General features: G+C 40.6%; 1 protein-coding gene across 1 annotated transcript in view; it reads right to left on the bottom strand.

The window, feature by feature from the left end:
* LOC141052020 (cytochrome P450 2C8-like) overlaps window positions 1–19457 on the bottom strand; it is a 29734-nt gene extending 10277 nt beyond the window's left edge. Inside the window, exons 1-5 of the mRNA XM_073549192.1 lie at window positions 19277–19457; window positions 14205–14365; window positions 13304–13480; window positions 12992–13133; window positions 8094–8281 (exon numbers count right to left, since the gene is read on the bottom strand). Coding sequence (XP_073405293.1) covers window positions 8094–8281; window positions 12992–13133; window positions 13304–13480; window positions 14205–14365; window positions 19277–19442 — 834 coding nt within the window. The 5' untranslated portion in view covers window positions 19443–19457. The remainder of the gene's footprint in view (window positions 1–8093; window positions 8282–12991; window positions 13134–13303; window positions 13481–14204; window positions 14366–19276) is intronic.
* Window positions 19458–20023: the final 566 nt, after the last annotated feature.

Raw genomic sequence — 20023 nt, 5'->3', positions numbered from 1 at the left:
ATAGTCCCCATGTAGAGCAGCAGAAAAACATAAAATAATGAGTGCAATAAATGGTGAAGTGATAAAAAACATATACGGTAAATAAAATAATGGAATAATCAAATACAGATCACTACACCAATAAAAATGTGAAAATCACTAATAAAAAATGTGTGTGCGTGCATGTGTAAACCACTATTAGTGAATGATACAAAAATTACTGTGAAAAAAAAAAAAAAATATATATATATATATATACTGAAAAACTAAAGTGAAAACACTCAAAATAGTGAGGAATGAATGCAAAAAATAAAAACAAAAAATAATAAATGCTGAACTCACATGGAAAATACTGAAAAAATATATTAGTTATTAATTACACAAGTGCATCACTATTTAAGGAACATTTTTTATATAATGTATTTTAATATATAGCTATGTAAATTCCATACAGCGCTATTGTATTTTTTCAGTATTTTCCATGTGAGTTCAGCATTTATTATTTTTTGTTTTTATTTTTTGCATTCATTCCTCACTATTTTGAGTGTTTTCACTTTAGTTTTTCAGTATATATATATGTATATACGTATATATATATTTCACAGTAATTTTTGTATCATTCACTAATATTGGTTTACACATACACGCACACACATTTTTTATTAGTGATTTTCACATTTTTATTGGTGTAGTGATCTGTATTTGATTATTCCATTATTTTATTTATATATTTTTTATCACTTCACCATTTATTGCACTCATTATTTTACGTTTTTCTGCTGCTCTACATGGGGACTATTATATATGCCTTATTTGAACAATTCTTGTCTGTACAGTGGTGAAATTATTATAAGTATGGATACTTGATAATTAATAAATTGTGTGGTCTTTTTTGCCAATTTATACATTATTTATATGTTTTTATATATATCTTTCTATTGCTGCTGTTGTTGTCTGGCCAAAATTTACAATAAAGGCTTATTTTATTATACACATTTTTGTTTTTATTTTAGTGTTTTTTTTATATACAAATGTCCATTAATCCTGGTTTTCTTTTTTACATCATGAGTTAGTTTTTCTCCTTTCTGGCAATTGAGTCTCATCATTGTCCACCTCTTGTAATACTTTCCCACCGTTGCCTTTGTGTGACCGTGGCTGCTCAAATATTTGGGCATCACTACATGTGATCTCCTCTTGCCCACTTCAAGTGGACTGGGCGAGAGGCCAAAATCTATAAATGGAAAAGTGAACAGCTCTTCGGAGAGTCCAAGTGTGGGATCAGTTGTCTCTGCGCACTCAGCATGGTGGGAGGAAGATGGATCAGGGTGAGGAATATGCGGTCCTGACTCATGGCTACTCAAACTTGACCATGTAGAAGACAGGGTGGTGTTGGCGGCAAACTGACTGGAAGTATTATCCGCTATCCAACCAATAACCTTTTGACACTGCTCTGGGTTCAATTGTGGTGTAATGCTGCGGTCCCCAAGTAATTGGGACAGGAAGGTCAGGCGAGAAGATGTGGGCGCTTGTTGTGGCACAATTTCAGCCTCGGCCTCTGCATGCACCATCACCATCACGTCCACTTCCCCGTCTCTTGCCATGCAGCTTGCCCATTTTAAATGGAGTACAATATTTTCCACATTCACTATAAATGGCTGAATTTGGAGCGAGTGTATATGTGATCCGTTTGAGGGAAAACCCCAATTTAAAATATTTGACTTGTAAGTAACTATTTTTTTCTCAGCAAACTGGTGTCAATAACTTCCCTAAGATACCACAACAAAATTTTACTTGTTGCCTGAAATGGCACAATTTCGACTGCACTGATATGCAATCTGTGTGGTGGACAAAACCCAGTGTAAAATATCTGCCCTGTAGGTAGCTATTTTTTTTCAGTAATAACTTGCCTGAGACAGTGCAACAAAATTTAAATTGAGGCTTGAAATGGTGCAATTTTGACCGCACGGATATGCGATCCATGTGGCGGACAAGACCCCAGTTTACTTAAAATAGCTGTTTTTTTTTACGAATGTAATATGGAAAGGATCTGGCTGCCTTCTGCAGTGCCAACAAGCAAATGGAGCATAAAAATGGTGTTCTTTGGATTGCTTTTTAAAGCTAATAATTAGGATTATATAACAAAAATGATTCCTGGCCCCTGATATCTGCGGCTATGTCTACAAATATTTGTGATAGGCAGCAGCAGCAGACAGAACTGGAATGGACCCTATTGCTGAATGCACTGCAGTCTCCACATACACTGCCTACCTGCCTAGCACTGATATCTATGCAGCTATTAGTCCTCAGAAGGACTGTCAGTTGAGATGGATATGTGTATTAGGCTGGAGTCACACTAGCGAGAAAAACGGACGAGTGCTATGCCATAACAAATCGCATTGCACTCGTCCCAATGTTAATCTATGTGTCAGCTCCCATCATCCGATTTTTTCTTGCCTGTTTTAATCGGGCAGAGAAAATCGCAGCATGCTGCGATTGTCACCGATTCTCAGCCAAGACTCGCCAATGCAAGTCTATGAGTGCAAGAAAAAAATCGGATTACACACGACCACAAGTGCGACTTGTGAGAAATACGCACTGGTGTCCTTTAACAAAAGCCGGCAATTCATTTTGCAATACAGTAAAATCACACTGATATGTTTAATGAAGAATAGATAGAATAGCTATATACACATAGAATACATATATTATATATATATATACGTATCATTGAGACACACATATATATATTTATAGTTCATAGAGTTCTACATAGCATAATAGCAACTAAATCAATTGCCGGCTTCTGTAAAGTCATTACAAAACCTGACATGAAATGACACATGGTATACATACAGTAAACCATTTCATTTCATTTAGTTTTTTATACGTGGGCTGCGCAGAGTTCCTGGCTGACCTAAGGTGAACTGACAGCATGGGAAAAAGTTCAGAAACTTTCCCACGCTATCGCGTTCACTTCATGTCAGCCAGGGACTCCGCGCAGCCTCACTGATGTCAGCGGTAGTCAGTGAGGCTGCGCAGAGTCCCTGGCTGACGTGAGCTGAACTCTGGAGCATGCGAAAAAGTTTGGAAACTTTCCCACACCTATTAGTTCATCTCCAGTCAGCCAGGGAGTCTGGGCAGAGATGATTTCATTCATTCAGCAGTGGTTTACAGTGGTGCCGGTCGCATTAGCACTGGTCCCCATTGTAAACTAGTTAACCCCTTGTGATGGATTGCAGCGGGGGACCTGACTGAACAGCGGAGAGTTATGTATATTGTTGTTTTTTTATTTTTTGTTTTTTTTACAGGACAACAAGGGATTCTTTTGGATTAGCAGAATAATAAATTGTGTCAAAAACTTTGTGTGATTATTTGATTAAAATAATTTTTAATTAATGTGTGTGTGTCTTTTTTAACCCTTTACTATTCTAGGGTTAATAATGGATAGGTGTCTTATTGACACCTCTCCATTATTAACCCAGCTTAATGCCACCTTTCAATAGCAAGGTGACATTAACCCATTATTATTAACCCATGAGCCACTGCTAAAGGCCATGGAAATAGAGAGGCTAAGTGCCAGAAAAGGTGCATCTTTTCTGTGGTGGCTGGGGGCAGACTTTTTTAACCTGGGGGGGCAAAACAATGGTCCCTCTCTAGGCTATTAAAATCTGCCCTCACTCACTGGCTTTCCCTCTCTGGCGGAGAAATTACCACGGGAGCCCACGCAATTTTTTTTAACAAATTTATCCGTTAATTTAACACCAACATGTCCAAAATTTTACACCCATACACTAATGTAATTATTAGTCAAAGACATAAAAACTAAATGAAATGTAATGGATTACTGTATGTAAACCATGTGTCATTTCATGTCGGGTTTTGTATTGATTTTACAGAAGCTGGCAATTGGTTTAGCGGCTATTATGCTATGTAGGAAATCTCATCATACGGAAGCCATACGGATGTCACATGGATGCTTAGATGCGAGAAAATCGCATCCTCACATTCCAATCAGATGACATACGGATCACTGTTCATGAAACATTTATGCGATTCTGGTCCATTAAAAACGGACCGATTTTTTATAGGTTGTGTGTGACTCAAGCCTTATATGTGGTATACCTACACTAACTACAAAGCAAATAAATCTCTCCCTAGCTCAGCAGCAACTTTCTCTACACTGCGTGATTCCAGAGCTAACTGTGACGAGCAGGGTGCACCAGGTCTAAAATAGACCTGATGACGCTGTGCGGCCAGCCAATCACTGTAATGCCACAACCAACATGTCTGCGGCATTACAGTGTGTGGTAGGCAATCCCTGCAATTGGCTCTGTAAAGAGCACCAAACATGCAGACTGGGGACCCGAGCTCCCGCCGAGCAACCCCAAAAATTCTCGGCGAGCTCCAATATGGTATATTGTTTTTTTTATTTTACTTTTATTACAGAAGAACGAGGGCTTTGGTGGTATTAGGCATTAGGTGAGTATAACTATGTTTGTTATTTTTAACCCCTTAACGACCGCCGATACGCCTTTTAACGGCGGTAATTAAGGGTACTTAAACTACAGCGCAGTGAATTCATGGCGCTGTGGAGTAAATAAATAGCGCCCCCCAGTGTCATATTTTCTCCAGGGTCTCGGCTGCAGGGTGTAGCCGAGACCCCAGAGAACATGAATTGGGTCGGTTTTTACTGACCCCGCTTTTGCGATCGCCGTTATTAACCCTATAACGGCGATCGCAAAAAAAGCCGCGATTTTGCATTTAAATTCTCTTTCCTCTGATGTGATCGCACATCAGAGGAGAGAGAAATAGGGTCCCCGATCCCCCCGGTACCTCTCTGTGCTCCAGGGTCACCTCCCGGTGGTCCTGCGTCCCGCCAGTGTCCTCTGGTGGGCGCCGCCATCTTGGATCCGGAGAAAATGGCGTGCGCATGCGCAGTGCGCCCACCGGGAATCTGCAGGCTTCGGCTGGCAGATTCCATTCATTCATTTTGATTACTATGATAAAGTATCATAGTGATCAAAATAAAAAAAAAATAGTACATAACCCCCCATTTATCACCCCCTTAGCTAGGAAAACATAATAAAATAAAGAAAATATTTTTTTTCATTTTTCCTTTAGGGTTAGGGTTAGGGCTAGGGTTAGGGCTAGGGCTATTGTTAGGGTTAGAGCTAGGGTTAGGACTAAGGTTAGGGTTAGGGTTATGGCTAGGGTTAGGGCTAGGGTTAGAGCTAGGGCTAGGGTTAGAATTACGGTTAGGGCGAATTAGGATTAAGGTTAGAATTAGGATTAGGGATTAGGGTTGGGATTAGGGTTAGGGTTGGGATTAGGGTTAGGGGTGTGTTGGGGCTAGGGTTGGAGCAATAATTGAGGGGTTTCCACTATTTACCAACTTTAGGGGTCTAAAAATTGGGGGCTAAAAAATCACTTTTGTGAAAATAAAAAAAGACTTTTTATTTTCACGCCCAGGCATTATAAACTTCTGTGAAGCACTTGGGGATTAAAAGTGCTCACCACACATCTAGATAAGCTCCTTGGGGGGGTCTAGTTTTCAAAATGGGGTCACTTGTGTGGGGTTTCCGCTGTTTAAGTACATCAGGGCTCTGCAAACGCAACATGAAGCCCACAGACCATTCCATCAAAGTCTGCATTCCAAAATGGTACTCCTTCCCTTCTGAGGTCTCCCATGTGCCCAAACAGTGGTTCCCCCCACATATGGGGTATCAGCATACTCAGGACAAATTGCACAACAACTTTTGTCGTCTAATTTCTCCTGTTGCCCTTAGGAAATTAAAAAATAGCGGGCTAAAAAATCATTTTTGGGGAAAAAAAATTATTTTTAATTTTCACGACTCTACGTTATAAACTTCTGTGAAGCACTTGAAGGTTCAAAATGCTCACCACACATCTAGATATGTTCTTTAAGGGGTCTAGTTTCCAAAATGGGGTCTCTTGTTGGGGGTTTCCACTGTTTAGGAACATCAGGGGTTCTCCAAACGCAACATGGCATCCGATCTCAATTCCAGCCAATTCTGTGTTGAAAAAGTCAAACGGGCTCCTTCCCTTGCGAGCTCTGCCGTGCACTGAAAAAGTGGTTTACCCCCACATATGGGGTATCAGCATATTCAGGAGAAATTGCACAACAAATTTTGTGGTTCATTTTCTCTTTTAACACTTGTGTAAATAAAAAAAATTGGTTCTCAAGTAAATTTTTTTGCAAAAAAAAGTTAAATGTTAATTTTTTCCTCCCACATTGCTTTAGTTCCTGTGAAGCAAGTAAAGGGTTAATAAACTTCTTGAATGTGGTTTTGAGCACCTTGAGGGGTCTAGTTTTTAGAACGGTGTCATTTTTGGGCATTTTCTGTCATGTACACCCCTCAAAATGACTTTAATTATGATGTGGGCCCTAAAAAAAATGGTTTTGTAAATTTTGTTGTAAAAATGAGAAATTGCTGATCAACTTTTAACCCTTATAACTTCCTAACAAAAAAAACTTTGCTTCCAAAATTGTGCTGATCTAAAGGAGACATGTGGGAAATGTTATTTATTAAGAAATTTGAGTGACATATCTCTCTGATTTAAGGGCATAAAAATTTAAAGTTTTAAAATTGAAAAATTTTCAAAATTTTCGCCATATTTCCGCTTTTTTCATAAATAAACACAAGACTTATCGAATAAGTTTTACCACTAATATGAAGTACAATATGTCATGACAAAACTTTCTCAGAATCAGCAGGATCCGTTAATGCGTTCCAGAGTTATAACCTCATAATGTGACAGATGGTCAGAATTGTAAAAATTGGCCTGTTCATTAAGCTGCAAACTGGCTCTGTCACTAAGGGATTAAATAAAAAAGTTAAACTGTGTTTTGTTTTTTTTCTAAGAAATGACTTTATTTTGGATGTATCTTTATTTACCATACAACTATAGGATTAGTAATGGATAGGTGTCTTATAGATGCCTCTCCATTACTAAGCCATTGGTTTGATGTCACCTGACAATGCAAAGGTGACATCAACTTTACAAATATGAACCCCAATTGCCACTGCTACAGGACAAGTGGGAAGAGCTGGGCAAAGTGCCAGAATTGGCGCCTCTAATAGATGTGACTTTTTCTGGGCAGTTGCAGGCTGCTATTTTTAGACTGGGTGGGCAATATCCATGGCCCCATACCAGTCTGAGAACACCAGCCCCCAGCTGTCTGCTTTAGCAAGGCTGGGTGCCAAAATTGGGGGGGAACCCACACTTTTTTAAATTATTTATTTTAATTTAAAAAAAACCAGCGTCGAGACCCCTCTATTCTTGATAACCAGCCTTGCTGAAGCTGACAGCTGAGGGTTGCAGCCTCCAGCTGTGAGTTTTGCCTGGTTGGTTATCAAAAATACAGGGGAATTTATGCCATTTTATTTTTTTATTTATTTACAGCGCAGGAGCGGCTGATGAATACACCCATCCGCCACTCCAGCTCTCACTGTTATTAGCGGCAGCAGGTGTCAGGATGATGGAATCATTAGTTGCATCCTCTGACTCCAGTGACCAGAGGTAAGCTTTATACCTCCGATTGCAGCTGAGTGCTCATGCTGTCTTTTGACAACGTGTGAACCGCGGCTCTCTGATTGGTGGGGATGATTTCACCATGGATTAGAAGCGGTGTTTCCGCGCTGTCATGCACATGACAGCATGGCAAACACTGTATGTACAGGCCTCCATTCAAGTGAATGGGGTCAGGGTTCGGGTCTGGGTACTGTTCTGGTAGCACAACCAGAAATTTTTTTTAACTGTTTGGTCGAACCCACCAGACCCGAACAGCCAGAGGTGTGCCCATCTCTAATAAGATTATCTCAGCACAGGAACATTTTTTTAAACACATCCAATTGTGGAAAATATTAGTACTCAAAGATGTATTGGTTAAAATGTTGAATAAATTTAACTTTGTTTGTGGTAACATCCCTTTAATGTTTCATATCACGCATTGTTAATAGATCCTTAGTCGCAAAGTTTGCAGAGTAGTAATAATACGCGTAATACAAGATTTGAAGTAGAAAGTATTAATCTTGAAAATAGTAGTATATAAAGTGGTGAGTCGATAAGCTGATAAGACTGGGTTACTACACCTTTGGAATGTGATAGCCTCTAAATGTTGTGTCCTTGCTTGTAGCGTGCTGCAATCCTGCTGGGACAATATCTGCAAATCTTTGGATCTCATGGATTACAGCTTCTGTATATGGCATTTTACTCCTGTCTTCTATTGATGGACAGCGATCTTTGCCTATTACATTGTCAATCTCTTTGTGGATTTTCTCTGAAATTTACAAAGACAGGATTTATTTCAGTGAGTATATTTTATAATTGTATAAACTTATTAAAACCAAACTAAGGCTAGTTTCACACTTGCTTTTTTTGCAGCGCGTTTTTCCCGCAAAAAAACGCATTGAAAAAACACATACAAAAGCATACAACTGCTGCGTTTTTTTCAAGCATTTTTATGAGCATGCATGAGAAAAACGCAGCGTTTTTATGCGTTTGTATGTGTTTTTAGTGCGTTTTTACCGCGTTTGCGTTTTTTCCAAACATTAGGTGGCCCCTCACACTAACCCAAACCATGACTTTACTAACCCTAACCCTAACCCTGACCCTAACCCTAACCCTAACCCTGACCCTAGCCCTAACCCTAACCCTGACCCTAACCCTAACCCTAACCCTGACCCTAACCCTAACCCTGACCCTAACCCTAACCCTGACCCTAACCCTAACCCTGACCCTAACCCTAACCCTAACCCTGACCCTAACCCTAACCCTAACCCTGACCCTGACCCTAACCCTAACCCTAACCCTGACCCTAACCCTAACCCTGACCCTAACCCTAACCCTTAACCAAACCATACCCTGATCCTAACCCTAACCCTGACCCTGACCCTAACCCTAACCCTTAACCAAACCATACCCTGATCCTAACCCTAACCCTGACCCTGACCCTAACCCTAACCCTAACCCTAAACCCCCTTAACTAACCCTAACTCTAACCCAAACTCCTAAATTCCATTGTCTAAACTAATGGTAAAAAAAAAACGCATGTGCAAAAAAACGCATACATAAGCATGCCAATGCGCACATATGCTAATGGGTGTCTTGCTGTAAAAAAACGCATTGCGCGCGCATGCGTTTTTTTGAGGCAAGTCGGACGCCCAAAAAATGCAACAGGTTGCATTTTGTGCGCCCGAGAGCATACCGCAAAAAAACGCATGCGCGGAAAAACGCGTACAAACGCATGTGTATGCGCACATAAGCGCATCCCATGCAAAGTATAGGAAAAAAAAACGCATGCGCTATTTAGCGCTAAAATACCGCTAAAAAAAACGCAAGTGTGAAACCAGCCTAATGTCCACAGAACCATATAACATGGAGAAATAATAATGCACCTGTAGAAATCTATAGGCTTTTTCTTAATTGTCAGTAATTTTTGTCTTATTAGGTGTAAACAAAGTTTTGTCACTTGTCATAAACATGTATTTTTATTAACCTGGTGCAAATGCCTCTGTTTCCCTGAATCTGGCATAGTTTTTTACTTTTTTTTGGTCCTGTATCTGTCTTCTCTGACCTGTATAAAAATCTAGCCTTTTTAGCGAAGTAGACGTGATCCTCATTACTTTTCTATGGATATCTTCGTGAGGACCATGCCAGGGAAGAGGGATCATATCTGAAGAACACAGAGGTGAACAAGAGAACAGCGCCATTTGCACCAGGTAAGAACAAAACAAAATTTTTATGACAAGTGGCAGGTCCTCTTTAACCCCTTAACATCCAATGATGGACACAGTCCGTCATGGCAGGATGTCAGTTCCTGCACCAGAACAAACTGTGTCTGTCATGCATTTAAACTATCACTGTGTGTAAACACACAGTGACAGTTCAGTGCCGACAGCTGTCTGTGACAGCTGAGAGGCATGGGAAGAGGTGCAGGGGACCCATGCCGTGGGTTCCTGTGCCAAGATCACTGTGATCAGTCAGTCAATCTGACTGACCAATCAGAACATGATCGCGCAGGAGATGCTAAAATATCAGCACTTACTGTCCGATCAGTGCAGAAGCTCACACCATCCTTGGCTGTTAACCACCTAATTGCTGCGACCGAGCGCAATCGCAGCGTTCAGGAGTGAGGCAGAGGGACGGGAGCTCCCTCTGCCTTCACATTGGCATCCCTGCTCGATTGTTGCCATGGTGACCTGGGGTCATCCAGCTACAGAAAGCCTCTGAGACCATGCTCACAGCATGGTGTCAGAAGCTTTGAGTATAGGAATAATGCAGTGCAGTGCTAGTGCATAGCAATGTATTCTACCTGCAATCAAAGTTAAAATAGAATGAAAGTCCCATAAAGGGACTAGGTAAAAAAGAAAACATTTTTTCTAAAAAAAATGTAAAAAAAAAGTACAAAATAATAATAATAATAATAATAATAATAATAATAAAAATCCACTAGTAAATATACATTTTTATGTAAAAAAAATTAAATAACCAAAAAATGTACACGCGTTTGGTATTGCTGCGTTTGGAACAATCCGGTCTATAAAAGTGTCACACTAGTTAACCCCTTCAGTGAACGCTGTAAATAAATGCAAAAAAAGTAGCTAAATTATTCTTTATTATCATACCGCTTGGAAAAAGTGGAACAAAACTGGATCAAAAAGACGAATTTAAATAAAAATAATATAACTGAAAAAGCCATCTTGTCCTGCAAAAAACAAGCTGCCATACAGCTCTATCAGCGGAAAAATAAAAAGGTTATAGGTCTCAAAATAAAGCAATGCAAAAATAAATTTTTCTATAAAAGTTTTTATTGTGTAAAATTGCCAAAACATAAAAAATATAAATGTGGTATCGATGTAATCATACTGACCCAAAGAATAAAGTGGCCTTATCAATTTTATCACACGCAAAATGGAGAAAAAAAATACAATTTCTGAATTGCTGCTTTTTGTTCATTCTGCCTCCACAAAAATTGGAATAGAAATCCATCAAAAAATATCATGTGCCCGAAAATGGTACCAAAAAAGTCGGCTTATCCCGCAATAAACAAGCCCTCACATGACCCTTTGGGCCGAAATCTGGAAAAATTATAGTTCTCAAAATATGGTGATGCAAAAACTATTTTGTTTTTATTTTTTCTTCACTGCCCAATGGTATAAAATTCTGTGACACACCCTTGGTATCAATATGGTAATTACACTCCTAGATTAATTCATTATGAGGTGTAGTTTGTAAAATGGGGTCACTTATGGAATGTTCTACTATTCTGGCACCTCTGGGGCTCTCCCAGTGGGTCAAGGCACCCTCAAACCATATTTGTAAAATCTGCACTACAATATGGTGCTCCTTCCCTTTTGAGCTTTTTTCACTGTGCCTCAAGAGTAGTTTTCACCCACACATGGAGTGTTGGCACACTTAGGAGAAAATGCACAACAAATTCTGGGGCCCATTTTCTCCGGTTACTCTGGAGAAAATAAAAAAATTGGGGCTAAAAGACAAAAATTTGCAGGAAAAATGTATTTTTTAAAAATTTTCTTAGCTCTGTTATAAACTTCTGTAAAGCACCTGGTGGTTCAAAATGCTCAGCACACATCTAGATAAGTTCCTTGAGGGGTCTAGTTGCCAAAATGGTATCACCTGTGGGGGGTTTCCACTGTTTAGGCACATCAGGGGCCCTCCAAATATGACATAGCATCCGCTTTTGATTCCAGACAATTATGTGTTCAAAAAGTCAAAAATTCTCCTTCCCTTCCAGGTCGTGGGGTATTGGTGAACTCAGAAGAAATTTCACAACAATTTTTGGGGTCTATTTTCTCCTGCTACCTTTGTTAAAATAAAAAATTTGGAGCTAAAATATGATTTTTGAGAAAAAAATGTGATTTTTAATTTTCATGGCTATATGTTATCAAATTCTGTGAAGCAAAATGGTGTCATTTATGGAAAGTGCTCACCACACATCTAGACAAGATCCTTGTGGGGTCTAGTTTCCAAAATGGGGTCATTTATAGGGGGTTTCCACTGTTTAGGTACATTAGAGGCTCTGCAAATGCGATATGATGTCCGCTCTCGATTCCAGCCAATTTTATGTTCAAAACCTCAAATGGTGCTCCTTACCCTCCAAGCACTGCCATGGGCCTAAAGAGTAGTCTTCCTCCACACATGGGGTATCGTTGTCCTCAGGAGAACTTGCACAACAAACATTGTGGTTCATTTTTTCCTGATACCCTTGACAAAATATAAAAAATTGTGTCCGAAGTAAAATTTTTGTGAAAAAAAGTTAAATGTTCATTTTTCCTTCCACATTGCTTCAATTCTCGTGAAGCATTTGAAGCGTTAATAAGCTTTTTGAATGTGGTTTTGATCACCTTGAGGAGTGCAGTTTTTAGAATGGTGTCACTTTTGGGTATTTTCTGTTATGTAGGCCCCCAAAGGGACTTCAATTGTGAGGTGGTCCCTACAAAAAAAATGGTTTTGTAAATTTTGTTGGAAAAATGAGAAATCGCTGGTCAAATTTTAACCCTTATAACTTCCTAACAAAAAAAGTTTCAAAAATTGTGCTGATGCAAAGGACACATTTGGGAAATGTTATTTATTAACTATTTTGTGTGACATAACGCTCTGATTAGTGGCATAAAAATTAAAAGTTTGAAAGTTGTGAAATTTTAAAAATTTTTTGCAAAATTTACATTTTTTTCACAACTAAACACAAGAAATGTTGAAGAAATTTTACCACTCTCAAAAAGTACAATATGTCGCGAAAAAACAATCTCAGAATCAGTGGGATCAATTGAAGCGTTCCAGAATTACAACCACATAAAATGACAGTGGTCAGATTTCAAGATTAAGGCCTGGTCATTAACCTATGAAGTGGCTTGGTCCTTAAGGGGTTAAGACGTGGGCTTGATGTTTACCCTTGTACTTCTTGTAGCTATGATCCTGTAAGAAGAATATTACCAAAAAAGGTTAAAAATTACATTAGAATAATCACCTTGTATTTCAGGATATTTCAATAGAGTTAGAAAACCATATCTCAGAGTCAGACTTGTCGTCTCGCTTCCAGCAAAAAATAAGTCAAATATCGTTGCCTCTAGGTTTTTCTCATGAAATTCTGTATCTGAATTCTCTTTTTCCTAAAAATTTGAATTCATCAATATTTTAATGATCAAAAATTGACAATATACTATGTAATCAACTGCTAGAAATTTAGTAGTTGCTCATTGAGGTTACATTGATTTCAAAGTTTTCTCAAAAATTACTTAATTTAGATACCTTGGAAAAATTTTTACATCTACATTTTCACCTCTTTCATTTTCATGAGGAAACAATCTATGAAGTCACGAGGAAAGTTTTCATCCAGGGTGGCTTGATGGGTGCTTATCATCTTTTTAATAAATTGTTTCAGGTTGTTTGTAACTGTGAAAATCTTCTGGTGAGGACCAGGAAGGTAGGACATTATGGTTGGGAACATGTTAAAAAACTGATGGAAAAGAGAAAAGCAGTAGAAAAAGAATAATCCAATCTATAATAACGATATACTTCTACAATTTCAATAATTTTGAAGAATATCTCCACATTTCCAGAAAATTTGTTGGTATTGCTTCAAGGCGTCTAAAGCATAAAAGAAACATAATTTGCGGAAAGTTTTAAGTGAGAAATCTTCTACCTTTTTGTGTCTACAGTTTCTATGCAAACCTTTCTATCTCTGGGGTTGCAGACTATAAAGAAACCTTTTGCAGCCTGATTAATTCTATTTGCCCACTACTTCTTTATAAACTACCAAATCTATGTGTTCTTATGTGGCCAAGCAATGTTTGATGAAATATATGACCTGGAAGCAAGTGCCACCTTTGCACCTCCTATTGTAAAGCCCCTGTCTGTATGGTTGCTGTAGACCAAAAATGTAGGAATTTTTTTTATCAATTCTGTCTGTAAAGTTGTAATGGCTCACTCAATTGATCTTGTGTTCCTGTTCTGTGCTAAAAACTAAAATCTGAGCAAAAGTATCCAGGCATTCAACCATAGGTCTATTGATGCTTATATTACCCAGACAGATGGGTATCTACTATGCATAGATATGTGTAATAAACACTGAGTAGTTTGACTTTAACTATGTGACCAGAAGTTGATAAAACCCATTAATTTTTAGAATTCATGCTAATTACAATACACCCAAATAGTTTTAGAATTTTTGCAATATTTACCTGTCCAGAAGGGCTGTTAAAAAGTTTGATAATATCATTGAAATGGGACACGAGGGTCAAGAATTTTTTATCTTCATAGTCGAATCGTTCCCCAAACACGACAGAGCAAATGACATTGGAAACAGCAGATCGCATTATGTTTTCTGGGTTAATTGGAGTGTCTGCAGTAACATAGGTAAATATAAAGAGACTATCTGAAGAGCCCGGCATTACCTGGGCATAGTAACTAACTGTGGTTAGTTATAACAAATTATAACGATTATATTGCACATAAAAACATTTCACATCATATATTCAACACTACAGATTTGCAGCACAAATTAACTAAACAAATACCTAAGTATTGATAGTATTTTATTTTCAACTGATTCAAGAGCCTTTTGATCAACATTTTTGTTTATTCCTTTCGAGGCAAAGATGAACAGATTTTTGGCATTTCCAAGTCTTGAACAGGCCACGTGAAGTTGACCAAGAGAAAATCATGGAGATTGCAAATCGATCCCTACTACTTTCAATGACTTTTCCCTGAGCCTTGTTAATGGACATTGCAAATGGCAGTCAAAGTTGAAACTGGAGGTGTTTAAAATCAAAAGGCAAATCAGATGGAATGAGTGGAATTCTTGGAGTGAAAATGTCCTCTCCTTTGGCACATCCTGTTGCTGAGCTGTGAATCTAATCCTATCATGTGTGATACCATCTGCTGAGCTTTGCATCTAATCCTATCCTGTGTGTTACTGTCTGCTGAGCTGTGTATCTAATCCTATCCTGTGTGATACTGACTGCTGAGCTGTGTATCTAATCCTGTCCTGTGTGTTACTGTCTGCTGAGCCATGTATCTAATCCTATCATGTGTGATACAGTCTGCTGAGCCATGTCTCTAATCCTATCCTGTGTAATACTGTCTGCTGAGCCATGTGTCTAATCCTATCCTGTGTGTTACTGTCTGGTGAGCCATGCACCTAATCCTATCCTGTGTGATACTGTGTGCTGAGCTGTGTATCTAATTTTATCCTGTGTGATACTGACTGCTGAGCCATCTATCTAATCCTCTCCTGTGTGTTACTTTATGTTGAGCCATGTATCTAATCCTCTCCTGTGTGTTACTTTATGATGAGCCATGTATCTAATCCTCTCCTGTGTGTTATTGTCTGCTGAGCAGTGTATCTACTCCTATTCTGTGTGATACTGACTGCTGAACCATGTATTGAATCCTATCCTGTGTGATACTGTCTGCTGAGCCGTGTATCTAATCATATCCTGCATGATACTGTCTGCTGATCTTTGTATCTAATCCTATCCTGGGTGTTACTGTCTGCTGACCTGTGTATCTAATCCTATCCTGTGTGATACTGTCTGCTGAGCCATGTATCTAATCCTATCCTGTGTGTTACTGTCTGCTGAGCTGTGTATCTAATCCTATCCTGTGTGATAATGTCTGTTGAGCCGTGTATCTAATCCTATCTTGTGTGATACTGTCTACTGAGCCATGCATCTAATCCTATCCTGTGTGATACAGTCTGCTGAGCAGTGTATCTAATCCTATCTTGTGTGATACTGTCTACTGAGCCGTGTATCTAATCCTATCCTGTGTGATACTGTCTGTTGAGCCATGTATCTAATCCTATTTTGTGTGATACTGTCTACTGAGCTTTGTATCTAATCCTATCCTGTGTGTTACTGTCTGCTGAGCTGTGTATCTAATCCTATCCTGTGTGATGCAGTCTGCTGAGCCGTGTATCTTATCTTATCCTGTGTGATAGTGACTGCTGACCTTTGTATCTAATCCTATCCAGTAAGGCCGGACTGGGCTGCAGGCTTTAAGGAGAGGCCAGCATGACTGGGTTGAGGGGACCTACAGTGAGCTGAATGGGGTATTAGGTGTGGCACGGCTGGGGTTAAGGAACTAAAGAGGACAGGGGTGGGAAGTAAGGCTGAATGGGGTAAGTAGGGGCGAAAGGTGGAGCCTGTGGGGAATGCTACAAGAAAGGGGATCATGTTTCCGGGGCAACCATTTTAGGTGCCCCTGCTACAGCAACACCAAGCTGCACATGCCTGCATGATGGACGTCGAAGCTATCTTACAACAGCTCCGAGATGCTGTGGATTCGAGGGGTGCTGGTTGGTGGCAGGCATCCATACATGCTACAAGGTGGGGGAGCCGAGCAGTGACATGCTGAAGAAGGATGCCGGCCTCGGAGATCTAGGCCTCCGGAGCGCCTTAATCCTGAGGCAACCCCACTGGTCCGGCGCAGAATGAGGAGCCCCTCCAGGGACCCTCCGGCAGGGAACGTGGGCTGCAGGCCGAGGGCACGCTGTTCTGGATCTGGAAGGAATCCGCGGTCACTGCGGGACCTGCAGCGGGGGGGTCGCCCCCCCTCATCTGATGCGGGGGGATGGCGTGGAACCGGGCGGGGATGCAGTGAGAGCCCAGCCAGGAACAAGCCTCACTCAGTGGCTGCAGGAGCCGAATCAGCCTGTACGGGGGCCTGCAAGCCGGGCGCCTCCTCCGAAGACTCGGTGCGGTGGCTTCGCCCACCCGCCGGCAGTGGCGGGAAGTTCAAATTCGGCCATTGCAGAGCCACGTCAGGAGCGGTCTGCAGCCCAGCAGATAGCAGAGTCCAGGAGGGAATTAGTTCAGCAGACGGCAGGTCAGGGAGCGGTGGGGGAGCGCAGGCCCAGTAGCTCCGCCCACTTACCGGCTGCTGCCGGTTATTCAAACTATGACATGTGGGGCCCTGTGGGTCCTGGGACATCATGAAGGGGGAGGGAGGCATGAGCGGGCGGGGTTCACTAGGGGTTTTGGGGCCCTAGATGATAGTAGCCTAAGGGGGGAGGGAGACAGCGGGTATCAGAGCTGCGGGCAGCATCTGGCTGGATCAAGCGTTGCAGTTATGCAGCCTACACACCTCAGGATCGACACTCCAGTGGGCAGCGCAGCGGACCAGAGAGTCCAGCTGTATGGATCCTCGGATATGGCGAGTCCACGGAACACCTTGGAGCAGAACAGCAATTATCAGCATCTGGATTCCGAATTTGCAGCTGCTGGGATCACAGCGCCCAGGCAGTCAGATGAGGCAGAATCATTACTGTTCAACTGGCACTAGCATCAGGCGTGAGTGAGAGTGGCAATGTGTTTGCGAGGGGCGCTGGAGGAGCCGGTATGGATGTGTTTTTACGGGGTTTGAGTGAGTTGTGGAAGTTGTGGGAACCTGGTTTGGGTCAGGGCGAGTCTTCACCTTAATCTGCATGGGTGGGTAACTCGGGGGTTGGGCTTATAGGCGATAGTGGGACTACAGGTTCAGCCAACTCGGTTGTACAGTTAGTGTCAGGTGGATCTGCGAATGTCAGCGTGACATCAGCTGACGACGGCAAATGACGGGAGGGTTGATGCACCGCCGCTGGATGACACAGCTAGAGGAGAGGTGTACGTTTGTTTTGAGGGACCTTTAGGTATGCATTTGAAAAAGGTGGTGAGAGACAGGATTTGGAACAGGGAATATGTAGATATATTTTCCTTGCTCCCCCTTGAACGTTTTAATCTGGATAGGGTAAGAAGGGACGAGTCAAAAGGAGAGGACGAGGAAAGGAGGAGGCATCGGTTGATTCCTCGTACATTTAATAATTGGTTGCAGGCTTTCGCGATCCTAGCCAGCATCATTGGGGAGAAGTCACCGGAGAACTGTTTGGCGCTTTTTTGCTACATGGATACAATTGGTGAGGCTTATAGGGTGTTTGGTGGTCAGGGTTGGCTCAGATATGATGAGCAATTCCACCAGCGCAAAGCGGCACAGCCGAATATTAGATGGGACCATAAAGACATTGCCCTATGGATGAGGATGACTGCCCCAAGTAGTTGGTGGGTAAGTTGGTTGGGTGCCCCTATGAGGGTTTGGGGAAGCTTACAGGTATCGCAAATACCCAATTGTCATGTGTGTTACTGTCTGTTGAGCTGTGTATCTAATCCTATCCTGTTTGTTACTGTCTGCTGAGCTGTGTATCTAATCCAATCTTGTATGATACAGTCTGCTGACCTGTGTATCTAATCCTATCCTATGTGATACTGACTGCTGAGCCATGTATCCAATCCTATCCTGTGTGATACTGGGCTCCCCCTGCAGTCTGTGTCAGAGGGTGGTCTGTGTCACACGGTAATAAATTGTGTTATTTCATAGAAATGATAGGAATAATAGGCCTCAGTTACCACAACTGTCTACAAGGAAAACTGTTGCTCATAGCAACCAATCACAGCTCAGCTTCTTTTAAACCGCTCTGGTGAAATGAAAGATGCTTAGTGATTGGTTGCTATGTGGAGTGGGCGTGGCTGATACACACACATACATACACTCATTTCTATATATATAGAAGATTGTCAGTCAGGGGTTTACAGAATAACTAAACTTTTATTTAATTGTGTCTGTTTATATAATTTTCCTGTCTTTAGCTGCATTGATATCAAAATGCACTCATTGGGCGTGTTGATGATGGCAGTAACAAAGGCAGAGCACAGGTGCTGACCCACCACTACCGGAATTAGTATGCCAAATGAGTAGATTCTGATATTAATGCAGCTAAAGCCAGGCAAATAGACTGGGAAAAATGTAGGGGATGGAAGCCAATTACATGATTTTTTTATACAAAAAATAAGACAAAAATTCCCAAACACATTGATTCGAAAAGTTTCACTAATTTCCATGTGGGGGAAAATTATTTTTTTATAATAGTTTAGTTACTGTTTAACTCTACAATACACTAACTAGGGACATAGGCAAAATATCGACCAAGTTAAAGGTTGCTACACAGTGACTGCTGAAGTGTAGTCCAGATTGCATAGTGACCTCTTGTTTGCATAGATTGCATAGTGACCTTTTGATTCAAGGAATCAGCCGTAGATCCAGTCTGACAGTTTAGTTATTGTAGAAGTTGGAAAAAGGAGAATCAAGAATCAGGAATGTTCCCCAAGAACACACAAGCATGATTATGGGCATGACTGAATAGCTGATTATTGGTTAAAATATTTCTAATATGTATGGCCTGGTCTGAGACCATGAGATCCCTTTTTGGAACTCAACCAACCTTTATCCTCCATTAATTTTTCAGTTAGACATTGGGCTTCTTCTTGGATTCTTTCTTCAATGCTTCTCTTTCCCATTCCAAAATTTCTTAAAGTTGTCAAAGAAAATCGGCGAAGGATTTTCCATCTTTCTCCATTGCTTGCAATGACTCCTGCAAGTTCAAGCATATTGTTAAACAGATTGACCAAGATTAGAAAAACATGGGTATCTTTTTACCATAATTAATGTCACACCTTTCCACAGGATGTTTCAGGTATTGCAGATTAGCCCAATTCACATCAAATGGATCTATGTACAGTACATAATTTCAAACATCCAGAGATACAGACTTTAAGGAAGATATAATTGATCCCTAGAGAGTTAATTGTTTTATAATTCCTTTAAGGTAGTTTCCCAGTCTAATCAAACTTTATTGACTGTTGCACATAAGTTCTCCACAGGAGTCAGACAGAAACTCCCATCACAGTTGCTGACGATGATAAGACAGAATTATAGTCAAAGATATATTTTTTATTTAGAAGAAAATAGATGGGAGGATAATGACATTGTCTTCCCAGTGGCAATTACGTTGTCTCTTGCTAACTAAATAATGCTGTGCTGAATGATCATGGGATTGATATCAGAGCATAGAGGGTAAAACAACTGAAACTGAAGAAATTTAATCAGAATCAGACAAGAAACTCAACCGCATGGAAGTGAGTCCAAAATATAGTATTTAAAAAAGTGCAGGGTGTGATATACCATCAGG

This window comes from Dendrobates tinctorius, unplaced genomic scaffold, assembly GCF_039654945.1.
Source record: "Dendrobates tinctorius isolate UK_male_01 unplaced genomic scaffold, ASM3965494v1 ptg000158l, whole genome shotgun sequence".
Lineage (NCBI taxonomy): Eukaryota > Metazoa > Chordata > Amphibia > Anura > Dendrobatidae > Dendrobates > Dendrobates tinctorius.
Note: the sequence above shows the minus strand (reverse complement) of the source record. Positions and strands in the feature narration are given on the sequence as shown.